This window comes from Mytilus edulis, chromosome 2 (assembly GCF_963676685.1).
Source record: "Mytilus edulis chromosome 2, xbMytEdul2.2, whole genome shotgun sequence".
NCBI classification, from domain to species: domain Eukaryota; kingdom Metazoa; phylum Mollusca; class Bivalvia; order Mytilida; family Mytilidae; genus Mytilus; species Mytilus edulis.
The window spans coordinates 33279467-33294238 of NC_092345.1; the positions used below are offsets into that span (position 1 = coordinate 33279467).

At 32.4% G+C, this 14772-nt stretch overlaps 1 protein-coding gene across 2 annotated transcripts in view; it reads left to right on the forward strand.

Moving 5' to 3' along the window:
* Positions 1 to 419: 419 nt before the first annotated feature.
* LOC139512031 (putative DBH-like monooxygenase protein 2) overlaps positions 420 to 14772 on the forward strand; it is a 63821-nt gene continuing 49468 nt past the window's right edge. Inside the window, exons 1-6 of one of the 2 annotated variants that reach the window (XM_071299341.1) lie at positions 420 to 623; positions 5503 to 5701; positions 7295 to 7427; positions 8633 to 8737; positions 8898 to 9077; positions 10437 to 10609. In XM_071299341.1, the coding sequence (XP_071155442.1) occupies positions 619 to 623; positions 5503 to 5701; positions 7295 to 7427; positions 8633 to 8737; positions 8898 to 9077; positions 10437 to 10609 (795 nt within the window). In that variant the 5' untranslated portion in view covers positions 420 to 618. The remainder of the gene's footprint in view (positions 624 to 5502; positions 5702 to 7294; positions 7428 to 8632; positions 8738 to 8897; positions 9078 to 10436; positions 10610 to 14772) is intronic. The other variant, XM_071299342.1, reaches the window with a different exon arrangement.

Genomic DNA, 14772 nt, shown 5'->3' on the forward strand with positions numbered 1-14772 from the left:
CAAAGACTTTTTCTTTTTATTCTTGAATTGCAGATTCTTTTATAATTGCCGCTGAACACATTTGTGTTTAGTAATTCAAAGACGACCCGGAATACCAATACTTCAAACTTTATTAGCAAGGTCCGGACCTAAGACCTAAACTGACTTTAAAATATCATACATAAGCATAGATAAAAAACAGTATCTATAGAAAAGGATTAGTGTCCAACAGATTAATTTTATTTCTATTACGACAAACATATATTTAACAATGCAATTAATTTAACACAAAGAAGGGTAAAGAGAGAGAGATAAACAGATTAACAAATTGTCACAATATAACTCAAAATAAATTGTCTTAATTGGCTTTATTTCTAAGTCCCAATTGTCCAAATCTTTCTGGTTATCCATACATGTATAATCAATATAGTCTACAACTAAGTGTCATTGAAGTGTAACTTTATACACACATGTGTACTTATCATAAACATTTTTTAATTAGGAAACCAATAAAAATCACATGGTTTGGATTTCGCGGTCCATTTACCAACCCCAGTTAAATTTAAACTGGTCAGTATTATATAAGTTAAGATTTTGGTCGACTATCCATTATCAAAGGAGTATTGGAAGACTTGTATAATGAGGTAACATTTTTAATCCTATATGTCTTATGTCGTACAAGATTATTTCCGTAACTAGTATATACTATGTATTTTAACGTTTATTAATTATTTAGTTACAAATGGCTATTGATTATAACAAAGATATTATAATAATTCAAATACTTTAAAACAAATAGGCAGTTTCGAGTCTGATTTTTGATATTTCAAAGCTTTCTAGATAAAGAAATCTAGATTATTTTTTTAAATTTTGAATTGATAAGTGTTACACGGACCCTCCCCAATTTCAGAATTTATTCATTATTTTAATTTTGATTTTAATTTTCGTTTTGTTTTCGTTTCCTTTACTTAAAACCATGTTAATTTAGTTTTCATATCTGTATATATACGGAATATTGATCAAAACACCATTCATTATTCTTTCCATGTCGAATTAGCCAGAAAACACCAAATATGTATGAATAAATAATTACATTAGATGTATATTTCATTATAATACGTTATTCTGATTGGCTAATTAACTGTACATCACATGTTATTCCGTATAGCAATTGCATGAGACAATAACATTTATCATTCATGATGACACGAGGTCCCACAATAAAGTGCACAGGTGAATTAAATAAAACTTGATAAAGATCGTGTTTTCATGATCCTAGCTAAAAAAAAATGTAATTATAAGTATTGAATGCTTCTTTTTCTAACTTTATAGGGTTGTAAAAGCGTTGACCGTGCGTACATTTTTAGAATTAAGCGCGCTTCATACAAAATGTACTTCGGTCAACGCTTTTACACCACAATAAATTTACAAAAAGAAGCATTCAATTCTTAAATAAATCTGTTTATATTGAAAACGGGCTAGCTTGCATTCAAAGATAATAAATAAAACAGACATGTTGTTGGTCTTGAATTATCATACACTACGGTATTCAGAATATCATACACTACGGTATTCAGAATACCATACACTACGGTATTCAGAATATCATACACTACGGTATTTAGAATATCATACACTACGGTATTCAGAATACCATACACTACGGTATTCAGAATATCATACCCTACGGTATTCAGAATACCATACACTACGGTATTCAGAATATCATACACTACGGTATTCAGAATATCGTACACTACAGTGTACGTTATTCAGAATAGCATACACTACGGTATTTAGAATTTCATACACTACGGTATTCAGAATATCATACACTACGGTATTCAGAATATCATACACTACGGTATTCAGAATATCATACACTACGGTATTCAGAATATCATACACTACGGTATTCAGAAACAACGACAATAATTGCTGTTGGAACGTGTTGAACCTTTGTTCAGTGCATGGTTGTCGTTTGGTGATTTGGGTCATACGTGTGTCTCTTTTTCTTGTTTTTTTTTATACAGGTTATATTGTAGGTTTCCCTGTTTGAATCGGTTTACACCATTCCTTTTATGGCTTGCTGTTCAGTGTGACATCTCCTTACATCTACATTGTATATGCATATATATATTGACAATGGCATGTCTTTATGGACGCCATCTCTAGTTGATTGACCGTTATGGTATATTCGTTTCACAAATGACGAAGGATAAGTTCCAATTGACGTAACTTCAGTAACGTCCCTTTTCCCTGAATGACAGGACTGGTACCACGTGTATAACAGGATCTGCTTACCCTTCCGGTTCACCTGAGATAACCCTCGATTTTTGTCGGGGGTTATTGCCTATGTAGTCTTCAGTTTTCTTTGTTGTTTTTTTGTACTGTTGTTTGTTTTTTTTATTCTTTTTCAACCCCCCCCTTTTTTTTAGCGTTATCAGTTTATTTTCGACTTATTAGTTTGACTGCCCCTTTGTTATCGTTCGCCTGTCTTATACAGTTGATTTGAATAAGATTTGACAATATTTATGAATTTGTATGATTGTCCATTTTCGTGTAGAGTTCGTAATACAAACAAATTAAAAAACAAACGTTCGCCACTTTAAAATCAATATTCCCAACATGGTTCTCAAAATTTGAACATGTATGTTTTATAACATGTCGAATAACACGAGTTCAATCAAAGTTCAAGTCTTGAAAACCATGCAAATAACGGGTTTAAAGTGTTATGAAGGTAAACATTAACTCATTTGTTACTAAGGGACATTTATTTTGCAATTAAAATCACCGTGAAACATATGACAGGTTTTAGGGGTCGTAAAAACCACAACAAAGCGAGGAAAAAGAAACTTGTGGTAATTTATTTTTAAACTGAAACTCAAATTCTAACTTCAGTGTACTAAATTAAACACGAAATATAAGACTAATTATAGATACCATGGATGCACGCTTTAGACTGTGTGCGCCAGACGCACTTTTTGTTTACAAAAGACGCTAGCTCGAATGAAAAAAAGTTAAACTTGCCCAAAAATGTACGAACTTGAAGAGCAAAATCGAGATACGCAGTTCCTCATACATGATTAAAAATAGTTCGATTTTGTCCGACTTAAAATTTTAAATGAATAACGGTAGGCTAAACCATTTTTTGTGAATCAATAAATGAATATTTGCTGTATAGTGTAACTATAATTAATTTATGTCAAAGTTTTAAAAAATAAATAAAACTACCAAAATAATTAATGAAAGCCTTTTTGTTTTCTTTATATCAGACAGGATTTTTTTCCATTCACGAATACATCTGCCTTTTATAATTTGTCTTTGTACTGTGCAGCACTTAATCAAGAGTCAAAAACGTCTGCTTCTGTCTGCGCTAGAGTAAAGCATCGAGACATACGTTTGTAATAGTCAGCTGCAAGGTCACCAAATGTTTTATTTTTTTTAGAATGAATACATTGAACCAATCGAAGACCTGTACAAAACGGGTTAGAAAATTGCTTCACGATTTTCTCATGGTGTCCCCATCGTGCAAAGGAGAAACTGAACGGGGACCTATACAGATCGAGACAGTGCATTTGTAAACTGCATGTCTGAATACTAGTTCTAGATTTTTGTAACCTGATATTATATCACCGATGTATATCTTAATAAGGTGTGTTTCTGATGTCATACTTTAAAACGTCTTTAATCTTGACTTTTGTATTGCGCTTTAAAAACTCTTTGATTGACCTTAATAAAGAGTACTGAAATGCATTCCGGATGAGATATTTTGTAATAAGACATGGAGTATGGTATTCGACATTTTTATGTAAATAAATGAAAATGTAAGACATGTACTGGAAAATGTGCATTTTAAAACAGCAGTTCTAACTTCTGATCTACTAATATAAGGAATCTATTGATTGATTGGATGGTTAGATGGTTATTATAGTCCAGTGGTAAATATTACATGCACACCCGGACGAGAATACGTTGCCGTGATGTGAAAATGAACTATTCGTGTTGTCAAGACCTATATCCTTTTGCGATTTTGAACAGTCATTATTCCCGGAGCATACATAATATTTTTTTTTTACAAATACGATAAATAAACAGCAAAAAAAAAATGATAATATATAAAATGACGTTTTTTTCTAGAATTATGAAAAATTATTAAAAGTGAATTATTTCTAAAGTAACAAAAATTTATAACATACTTATGTAAAAAATATTACAATGATATTACAAAATTCCGCTTGTGTTAATCTTATGATTTACATAAATGTTAGGTATGTCCTTCTGAAGGATATAAATTAACAAGAAACCCAGATTTTGGATAAATGTCTAAAACTTCGATCCCATTTATCTCTTAGTAGCAAATGGAGGTACATGTATATTTTTTTGATTACACATATGAGTTTCAGTCGTAAAGAATAGGTGGTATGCAAATTTCGTTAAAAAAAACACCGTGGGATCAAAACAGTGAAACTTTATTCTTTATTCAGTTTTTACACGTACAATGCAGTGCCGGTGGACTCGGTGAATAAACGTTTTTTCAAACCAATAAACCCATGAATTAGCACCTTCAATACACAGAAATTATTGCTTTAAAAGGAAATAAACAAGTTCTCGCGTTCCACTTTAACATACTTGTTTGTGTCCTGAGGTAAAAAGCTGTTGAATTTTAAATGCTTTGAGAGTTTATTTAAGTCGTTTAAGTTTGACACGCAATTTGGCAATGAATGTACCTAGCTTTTTACCTTTATAGTTTCCGTTACTCAAAAAAAAAAATATACTGTGTTTATTTTCAAATTAACATTTGCCTTGTAATTGAATTGTTATCTGTGACCCCCCCCCCCCCCCCCCCCCAAAAAAAAAAAATAAATAAATAAAATAAATAAAATACAAATTGAAATAGATAAAAAATGATTGCATGTGTGGACACAGATCAGTTTGGATAGTTTCTTAAGAACAATAAGCCAACTCTTGATAGTTTTGAAAGTATTCAGGTATAATGTCATTAATTAATATTTTTTTCACTATAAAGATGGGGTATTTTTTTTTACACTTATCAAGATGGGGTATCTTTTTTCACTAATCATGATGGGCTATTTTTTCCCGGATTTTTTTTTTGTGTGATTTTGTTGTGTTTGAAGTCTGTTAGTAGTATTGAAATTACACTAAATATAAATTTATACTCACAGACATAAAATTGCCGAGTTAAATTTTACATGCAGTGTCTGTAACTAACAGCATTACTTACCAGATACAAATTATAATATAAAACACATCTATTACCATTTACTTCTTTCACTGTACGTATGGAACAAAATGACACTATTTAATAAGTATTTTTCGCGTTAGAATAAGAAGCTGAACAACATCATTCGGGCAACAATAATGACGAAAGATGCAGAGGTAGTCAGCTGGTGCTTCGCTTTCAATAACACATGCAGATCATTTTTTTATTTTGCTAATATTTGCAGTCTTATATATATAAAAGCATTCTTATTTTTTTTTATCTATTTATTTGTTTGACAGGATTGGAACTTTACTAAAAACCCTTGTCTGTGTCGGCATTGCAACTGCCTATCCGAATTTTAAAGATATCATTCCGAATGGGAACGGAGTACCACATCCTTGTAAAGCAAACTACGTGTGGCATGGTGTAGGCCACAACAATCCACTTGGAGGTGGAAGTAGAAACCAGTTTGGTTTAGATTTTAAAGCAGCAGGAACGGTATGTTGAAAGTTTAACTTTTATACACCACGAATATGACAAATTGTCAGTTGTAATATTTCTCACTGGACACATGCCACATGGCGCTAACGGGAGTTGTAAGTGTAAGTGTATATGACAAATTGATTAAATTGTTGTTTGTTTGAAGTGTCGTCTTTATCTTAATATATTAAATCATTAGGTGCGTTTTTTTATAGCCTGACAGGGTTAAAGAAAAGGACTGGAAATGTTTACCATTTTTGAAAAAGAGGTATTTTAGAAACGGATAGACATTTTGACTTGCAACGTACAATGTACTAGTAAACCACCGACGAAAGAGTTGTTGAAAGGGTTCTCGAACGTCCACACGGTCTCCCGGCGATTAATTTCACAGTTTGCACTAGATGTACCAAAAAATAGCTTGTCATATGATAATCGTATGAACGTTCTCCATTATTAATAGTTCTTGCAATTCTTTAAAGTTTTTTTTCTTAAAAACATGTTTAACCTCGCCGCATTTTTGCGCCTGTCCCAAGTCTGGAGCCTCTGGCATTTGTTAGTCTTATATGATTTTGAATTTTAGTTTCTTGTGTATATTTCGGAGTTTAGTATGACGTCCATTATCACTGAACTTGAATACAATTTTGTTAAGGGGTCAGCTGAAGCACTCCTCTGGGTGCGGTAGTTTCTCTCTGCATTGGAGACCCATAGGTGGCTGTTGTCTGCTCTTTGGTCTGGTTGTTGTCTCCGTGACACATTCCACATTTCCATTTTCAATTTTATTAGTATATATATATGGGAACAGTTTGACATAAGACTTCAAGTAGCACACATGTACCAATAAAGTAAAGCTTCAGTGAAACAGAAAATTGAGAAAAAATGTCAAGGATTAAACATTTATGTATTCACATTTGAACCACTATTCTAATTTTTTGTCTCACATGTAAAACACATTTGAAGGAGTTGTTGTAGTTATCGCTTTGCAAAAACATATTACGTTGAATATTAAATAACTGGTTCTCTTTTTTATTTTTTCTTATCAATGGTCATACTAAATTATGCAATGACAGCAGACTTATAATTTAATTTTTTCCACTTCCGGTTGAGGTTGAGAAAGAAGGCATATATTTAGAAAAATTAATGCTACAGAAATGCACCAGTTCCACTATGGGGGTACGCGGGATAACAACGCCATTTATCATTGGGCCGTGTATAATAAGAGTTCCATAATCTCCGCATGATAAAGAAATATTTAGTGGTCATATTGTGGATTATTGATTTTTGTCCTACCAATTTTATTCTACTTGCTGCAGAAATATGCTATTCAACCCAAAGTTTGTCTACCTAGCTTAACCATATCTAAGGACTTTGATCTTTATATATTGTTGTCTTTTTTGACAACTATACAGCATCATTTTTTATTTTTATTCTCGTCATAATAGGTAAGGAATAATAATCGGGAATAATAGTCATTGAAAATTAAGCAAACACTAATTTATCAGTGTTTTTTGTATTACCTTTGATTGTTTCTTAATTTTATCTTCGTCTGTTTGTTCATGAAAAAAGCAGGTTAATTATTTAAGCATATAATTTATAATATGTTCATACATTTAGTCATGGACACCTGAATTGTGTAGAAAAGATTCTGACGGAGACGGACGAACAAATGGCGAAGAACTTGGAGATCCTGAATGTATCTGGAAGCAAGGGGACTTTCCATCACGTTTAACAGATATTACACACCCAGGTGAGATTTAAAATTAGAGTGTGACATGTTTCGATCAGAAGGTCTTATGACATTCTCGGTTTTAATGGGAATTTGTATTTATCAAGCTTCATTTCCATTTTTTTTTATAAATGTCGAAAATAAATTGTTCGCTAGATTTTTCTTTATGAAAGTCTGCTTCTTTTCTTGTTCTAAAAGTAAAAACGATTTCAGAGAATTTGTGAAAATAGTATTAACTGAAACACAGTCACATATTCTCTGGTTCATGTAAGAAATCAGATATTTGCATCCCGTGTGTGTGTGTGTTCATTGTTCGTCCATAACACTTTTGTATTATTGAAGAAGTAACCCGGCTGCGGCAATAATCCATTAAGAAACCTTATTAAACAACAGGTTTTAGATAGCATAGTTTGTGTGATGTTTAATAATTTTCTGTAAAGTGTCCAGCTGGCTTCTTTAATATTGCCGTGTTTTTTTGTGTGTCTATATTGACAATAATAGTGCATTGACTTGACATATCAACGATATAAGGATGAGGCTTAGAAACGGGTAAATGCGAGGCTGTGCTCAGCATTTCCCCCCGTTTCAGGTCGAATCCTTATATCGTTGATATGCCAAGTCAGTGCACTATTACTATTATTGTCTTTATACTGCAATTTGAAAAAAAACTTTTCTATTAATGTTATTTATTTGATATAAGTATTGGGGAAAATTCCCCTTTAAAAGGATTCATATCACACAGGCGGAGAAATATACAACACGATGAAATGTACATCGTTTCCTGTTGAAAACCGCAATCAATGGTGAACGAATTCGTTTGTTTACAGACTAAAATATCAACAATTAACATAAAACATAATGATTTATAAGTTGCAAACAAAAAATGATAATAAGTAAAATATGTTTTCCCCAAAAATGTAAAAGAAACAAGTTTGAGTCGTTAAACGCATCGTTATTTACATCGGAAACAAGAACAGGTTGAAGAGGTCGTATGAATAATTCAATATAATTTCGACAATTTCTATTTAAATATTCATGAGGAAAAGTGATATCAGGTCAGTGACTGTATATGACATAGAAATATACGGTCAACGCATTTTGACTGCTCAAATAGAACGAGTGCAGTATAATTTATGCTTTTAAATATGTTATCGACATCATTGAGCACATATCATAGACCCAAACATTACACAATATCTTAAAAATACATATTATATAATTTTCAGGAGTTTGTACATTATCAGATGGGTCTGTATGCGATGCTGACAAGGGATGGGTAGATTGTCAAGTGGAAGATGGACTGAAAAACTGCGATGTTATAAAAGAACCAGGTAAAACCAAATTAATGGAAAAGCAAATATAGAAGATTTAACGGTATTTTTGAAAGGAACTTATTTTATGAGATTAAAGCAACTTTGATATACTATTTTTATCCATACTTTTTGTCTATTTTTTTACCCAGTCTTATACGTCGTACCAATTTGTTTTCAGATACATTAAATACAACCATTCGCTTTCCTGAGACAGCAGTGCCAGCTGAAGAAACAACGTATTCCTGTATGATCTTCAATCTTCCTTCTGACCAAGTTTATCATCTGATGGCATATGAACCTTACATAGATAATGAGATGGTCATGCATCATATACTAATTTACGGATGTGATCCGAATGGTAGGTACACTATGACAAGAACACAAATATCATGCGACCTTATCGTCTTCTGGATTTACTATCGTTACAAATGTTCAATGTCGAAAATTTAAAAATAAAGGATGTATAAAAATGTAGTTCTCAACAAGACTCATTACATACAACCAAACAAATACAGGTCATGTGACAAATAGATCATTTATCAAGATGTAAAACAAAACGGCCTCATATAGTTCGTTTTGTTCTCAACAATTTTGCCATGAGTATATAACTTCAAGAAAACTTCAATCGAAGACAAAAAACAACATTGATATTAATTATATGACATAATTTATAATATAAAGGATTAAAAATGTGCCGAGGTTTGTGATTGGATAACAACACAGAGATGTCAGTATATATTCAGGAAACTGCCGGGGTATTTACGACGTTGTCATCCCCAATTGGAACCTCAAAAACGTTATCATAACACCGGTTACTATGTGACGTAATCCGTTATATATGTGTAATACAGGTCTCAAACAGGGTATATACTGTGACATTCCCAGCTTAAGGCTAATATCTCCTTCGCCTTCGGCTCAGGGGATATAAACTCTAAGCCAGGAATGTCACAGTATATACCCTGGCTGAGACCTGACTAATATACAATATCCTGAACAACAGTATCCATTGATACGTTTAAAAAATGACTATTGTACCAATGTTTAAACTCACTCAGACAAAGTTGACGTTATGTGAATTAGTTATATGTCACATTTTTATTGCATCAGAATCCTATAGGGCTCCGTAACTATTTCAGCTTGACATGCTGAACATTATTTTTTAAATTGACAGTGTCTTAAATTTTCTTTTTAATTTACATAACAGCTGGCACTGGCATCATTTTTGTTGTATGAAGATTTATCTACTGCATCGAGTGTGATATAATATTTATCTACTCGAGACATTTAAATTCTCAAATGTTAAACGCGAGGATCGCCAAGCGTTTTAAATATTTTTAATTTAACTATAAAAAGTGGATAAATATAGTATTTAACGAGATTTTGTGGTGGCATCTGTTTCTCTTATGATTTTCGAACAATATGCAGACAAATTCAATACTTCTTTTCAAATATGCCACGGTCGCCTTTTTTCGTGCCGTTATAATAGGAAATTCAGAGGAAAGCAAGAAAATTCGACGTCATAATCGAATTTTGACCAATGAAGAACTGAGATAAAACGATCCACACGTTGATTAAATAAAACAAATCAACATGTCAGGAAAAGGATAAATCATGTAAGAATTAGAAAAGTATTAATTACTATCGAGATAAAATAACTTTTCTTCTGAAATGTCTGAATCAGAAGAGATTCAACAAATAAATGATTATCCTTATACAGAGGACCCAGTGCCAGACGAACAGCTTAACACAGTTACCAAATGTGGCATGAGTGCAGCTAGTAACTGTAATCAAATGATCGGATTATGGGCGGTTGGATTTACTGGATATTGTATAGATGGACCAATGGGATTCCGTATTGGTCAAAGTGGATTCAAACAAGCCGCATTAGAGGTTTGGTAGTAAAACGATCTTGACAATAGTATTTCACAAAAAGTAATGCTATACATTACTTTCACTCGTAGTTCCTTTGACATTGTAGACATTTTTCATAAGCTTTGGTATGTGCATTAGGCCTTCAGACCTATCATATACAACTCATTTCATCTCATTTTTAAATTTTCTGTGAACAAACATAAATAGATAGTTAAATTTTGTTGTTTTTTGTTTCAAAGGTGTCGGTGTGAGTCAAATTTATGTTTAATTTAAATTCCTTATTCAGTTTAACCCAAGTTTGAATAATTTGTTAAATAATTGGATTGCGTCATATATATATTACAAAAACATTATTGTTTCCTTCGAAACTCAAACCAGTGACGTCTGTGCAAAAAGGCAGTGCTCTAACCGGCTGATCCATAGCTCATACAATTACGGTTGGTTGGCTGTACTAAGGGAAACAATCCAGTCTCACTATAAAGTCACGTTTTGCTAAAAACAATATCAACAGAGGTCGGTCATTTAAAAACGTATCCACCGTATCGTATACATTGACGTATCCGCATCTGCAGACTTATCAAAAAATATATTGTGATCCCGAGCTTAAGAACACTTAACGTTCCAAACAATCAAACATTCACGTAAAAAATTAGCAATAGTGGTGCTTTGTAAAAATAATAAAAGGGGTCTATCAACTACTTTTACATGCCCTGGGAAAGGAGCCAATGTAGGGCAGGTACATGAATATCGTATACAATCCTTTGATAATGTAGTTTAAAAAATATTTACAGATCTTACAGGAATAAACACACACAAAAAACAAATGTACTACTTATATACATGTAAGGAACTTTTGAATATTGTTCATTTGCAATGTTATCATAACTGGTAATAGAAACGCGAGTTGTCTTCAGATGTCATATACATACATGTACATTTAATAAAAACAGTACTGAGTATTACTCTATTTGTCAAATAACAATTTTGTTCTACGTAAGCACAAGTTAGCACACATATAAACGATTTTACCGTATTCACTCTTATTATGCCTGTAAACTGTTCAACTATCTAGAATATCTTTAAAAGCCGAATTACATGTTCACCAAAACTCGATATTTCCTAATTGTTTTGTTAATTATTGCATTAGAAATTAATCAGTTGCTCATTTGTATTATTGAAAGTACATAAAATTAAAGCTCGAGATCTCATACTGTTTTTGATAAACAGGTCGAGAACTCTAGATTTTCTGACGTCAGAATATATTTGCATAGTAATTTCCAAAACACAAGGCCAATATGGCCTTGAAAAACTGACCAATCGACTCAATGAACTACAATGCATTGTGGGCTACTACGAGTAAACTACTACTTTAAACACGTGGAATTAGTGGGAAAACAGTCAACTTATATATTGTCTGGGACTCTCATTACCAATGTTTTTAATCTGCAAATATATTTAATGTAAAATATATAACGTAATCCTCAATTTGCATGCTCAGATTAAAAAAAATATTGTTTACTGGCTTCACAATTCGACTTTCTTTTTCGCCTTGCAAAAGTAGTTGAACCGGTTTTGTGCATTGTTATGAATTGAACCTACATTTATTTCACGACATGAAACAGTGAAATATCCAAGGAAGTGACCACTGTTCTGTAAAAAAATCATTTAAAACCGATATAATGTCATTCCAGAATCATTTCTGCCTAGAAAAACACGAAAACTTTTATTGAAACACTTCTTTCTGTACTGAATGTGTAATTTTTTTTATCGGGACCTGAACTAAAAGTAAGAACATCATAATATTCAGTATGCTAAAAATAGGTGTTATGAAAGCGGCAGGGGTGGATCCAGCCATTTTAAAAAGGGGGGTCCTAACCCTGGACAAAAGGGAAGGAGGTTCCAACTACATGTCCCATTCCAAATGCACTGATCCTTAAAAAAAAGTGGGGTCCATCCCCCGGAACCCCTGCCCCCTGGATCCGCGACTGAGCGGGTACGGTATATAGCTCAATACATTTTTTATAGTTTCATCCATCGATAACATCCGTTTGTTGCTAATTTTATCACAAAATATCTCAAATATTAAAAGTCTCTGGATCATAGTGGGTGCCATATTACCTATTTTTTCTTCTTCTAAAACGTGCTTTGTATATAGAAATAAGAAGATTAGGTATGAGTGCCAAATGAGACATCTTTCCAACAAAAAAATAATTTAGTAAAGTAAGCAGCCATAGATTCAATGCTGAAAAGTAAGCCATAAATGACCCACAAATTACTTGTGTAAAACAATAAAAACAAAAAACCCCAAAAAAAACCCAGCCAAATTAAATATATAAAAGGAGAAAATATATATCCCATAAAAAAATATATATTATATATGAGCCTGTATTTCAGTGGTTGTCGTTTGTTTATGTGTTACAAACTTGTTTTTTTTTGTTCTTTTTTTTATAATTTAAACGGCCGTTAGTTTTCTCGTTTGAATTGAATTACATTGTCATATCGGGGCCTTGTATAGCTGACTTTGCGGTATGGGCTTTGCTCATTGTTGAAGGCCGTACGGTGATCTATAAATGTTAATTTCTGTGTCATTTTGGTCTCTTGTGGACAGCTGTCTCATTGGCAATCATACCACATCTTCTTTTTTTTTATTATAGATCCAACGCTGCAATTTTCACAAAAGATATCAAATTTTCCACCTTCATGTTAGCGCACATACACATGGATAACATCATTACAGCTTATTTCCTAATGCATGTAGAGCAAAACTTTGATTAGCTTGCTTGCTTTGTTTGTATATTGTACAAAATATAAAATATACAAGTTAAACTATGTCTATATATGTATATTGTTTAAAGTTGTCAATCTTATTTGCAAAGCTTGTACAAACAATTATACAAACAAAGCAAGCAAGCCAACCAAAGTTTTACTTTGCAGGTTATAAGAAATCAGCTGTAATGATTTTATTCAGTTTGACAAATGTCCAAGCCCGTTAAAAAACGGAACAAACTGAAACTACAGTTGCTGACCTTTACTACCTTCAAAACAAAGGAAACAATTTGGAAGTCCCATATACTGAAATGTGAAAAAAATAAATACTTATAGATTTTGTTAACACTGTCATGTATGTAAATCCTTTTCGCCTTTTTTACGAACACAAAATTCAAGGATCACACATTTGCCTTTAATTATCTATACGAAAATTGCTGTACCTGTGAATATCAGCACCGGCTGTTATTGACGTCTTACTTTACACTTTACACTAGTAAGTTTGTCTTATGGGTAATTGTCTTGTTTCGTTGTTGTCTGGTGGACAAATACATGAAATATATGTGCCATCATCAAACATGTTAATGGCTATATATTGGATAATTCAAACCCCTTTTTCTTCGCATAGAAACAACTCTTCGTTAATCTGAGCATGGAAGTAATACTTTATATCATGAACGATAAATGATGATACACAAAATTAAAAACTAAGCGAAATTGTGAATCCCGCATTGCACGAAAAAATGTGTTGTATTTCAGTAAATAACACGTGTTCTTGGTTGATTGTAAACACGTAGTAGTCCAGCATGCATTGTGACTCATTTAGTGGATTGGTCAAAAACCTAGGTAAAAATAAATTGCGTCACATGCAGATGCGGATACGTCAACGTAAACGATATGGTTGATACGTCTTTAAATGACCGACCTTTAATAGTAACAAGTTCATATCGCAATGCCATCTAAATTATATTTAGCCATTTTATTGATTCGAGTGTGTCAGTTAATAATTTGTGTAACATAATTTACTTTGCAATCAGCATCGACTGTGTCACCGTTTAGGCTAGGCCTGGGTTAACTGTTTTAAATATGAATAGTTCTGTATATCATGCTTGTAACGGATATACATACAGAGTAACCTTTTTACAATTTCTTTTGTGTTTTACGTATTTTACTGATAAGAGGACTTATTTTGTTTACATTTAAGGTTTATGTACCCTTCTGTAGCCATTTTTGTAGGAATTTTTCAAACCTCAATTGTATCAAAACTACAGATATAATGAATAATAGAGATAAGCCATTTAGTACATATTCCAAGGGGAAACTTGATGCAAAGCATTATTTTTTACTGTTTCATTGCATTTGATAGAAAAAGAGAACTTTGTTGCAAATAAATAAAGAAAATCCACAGCCTTTAA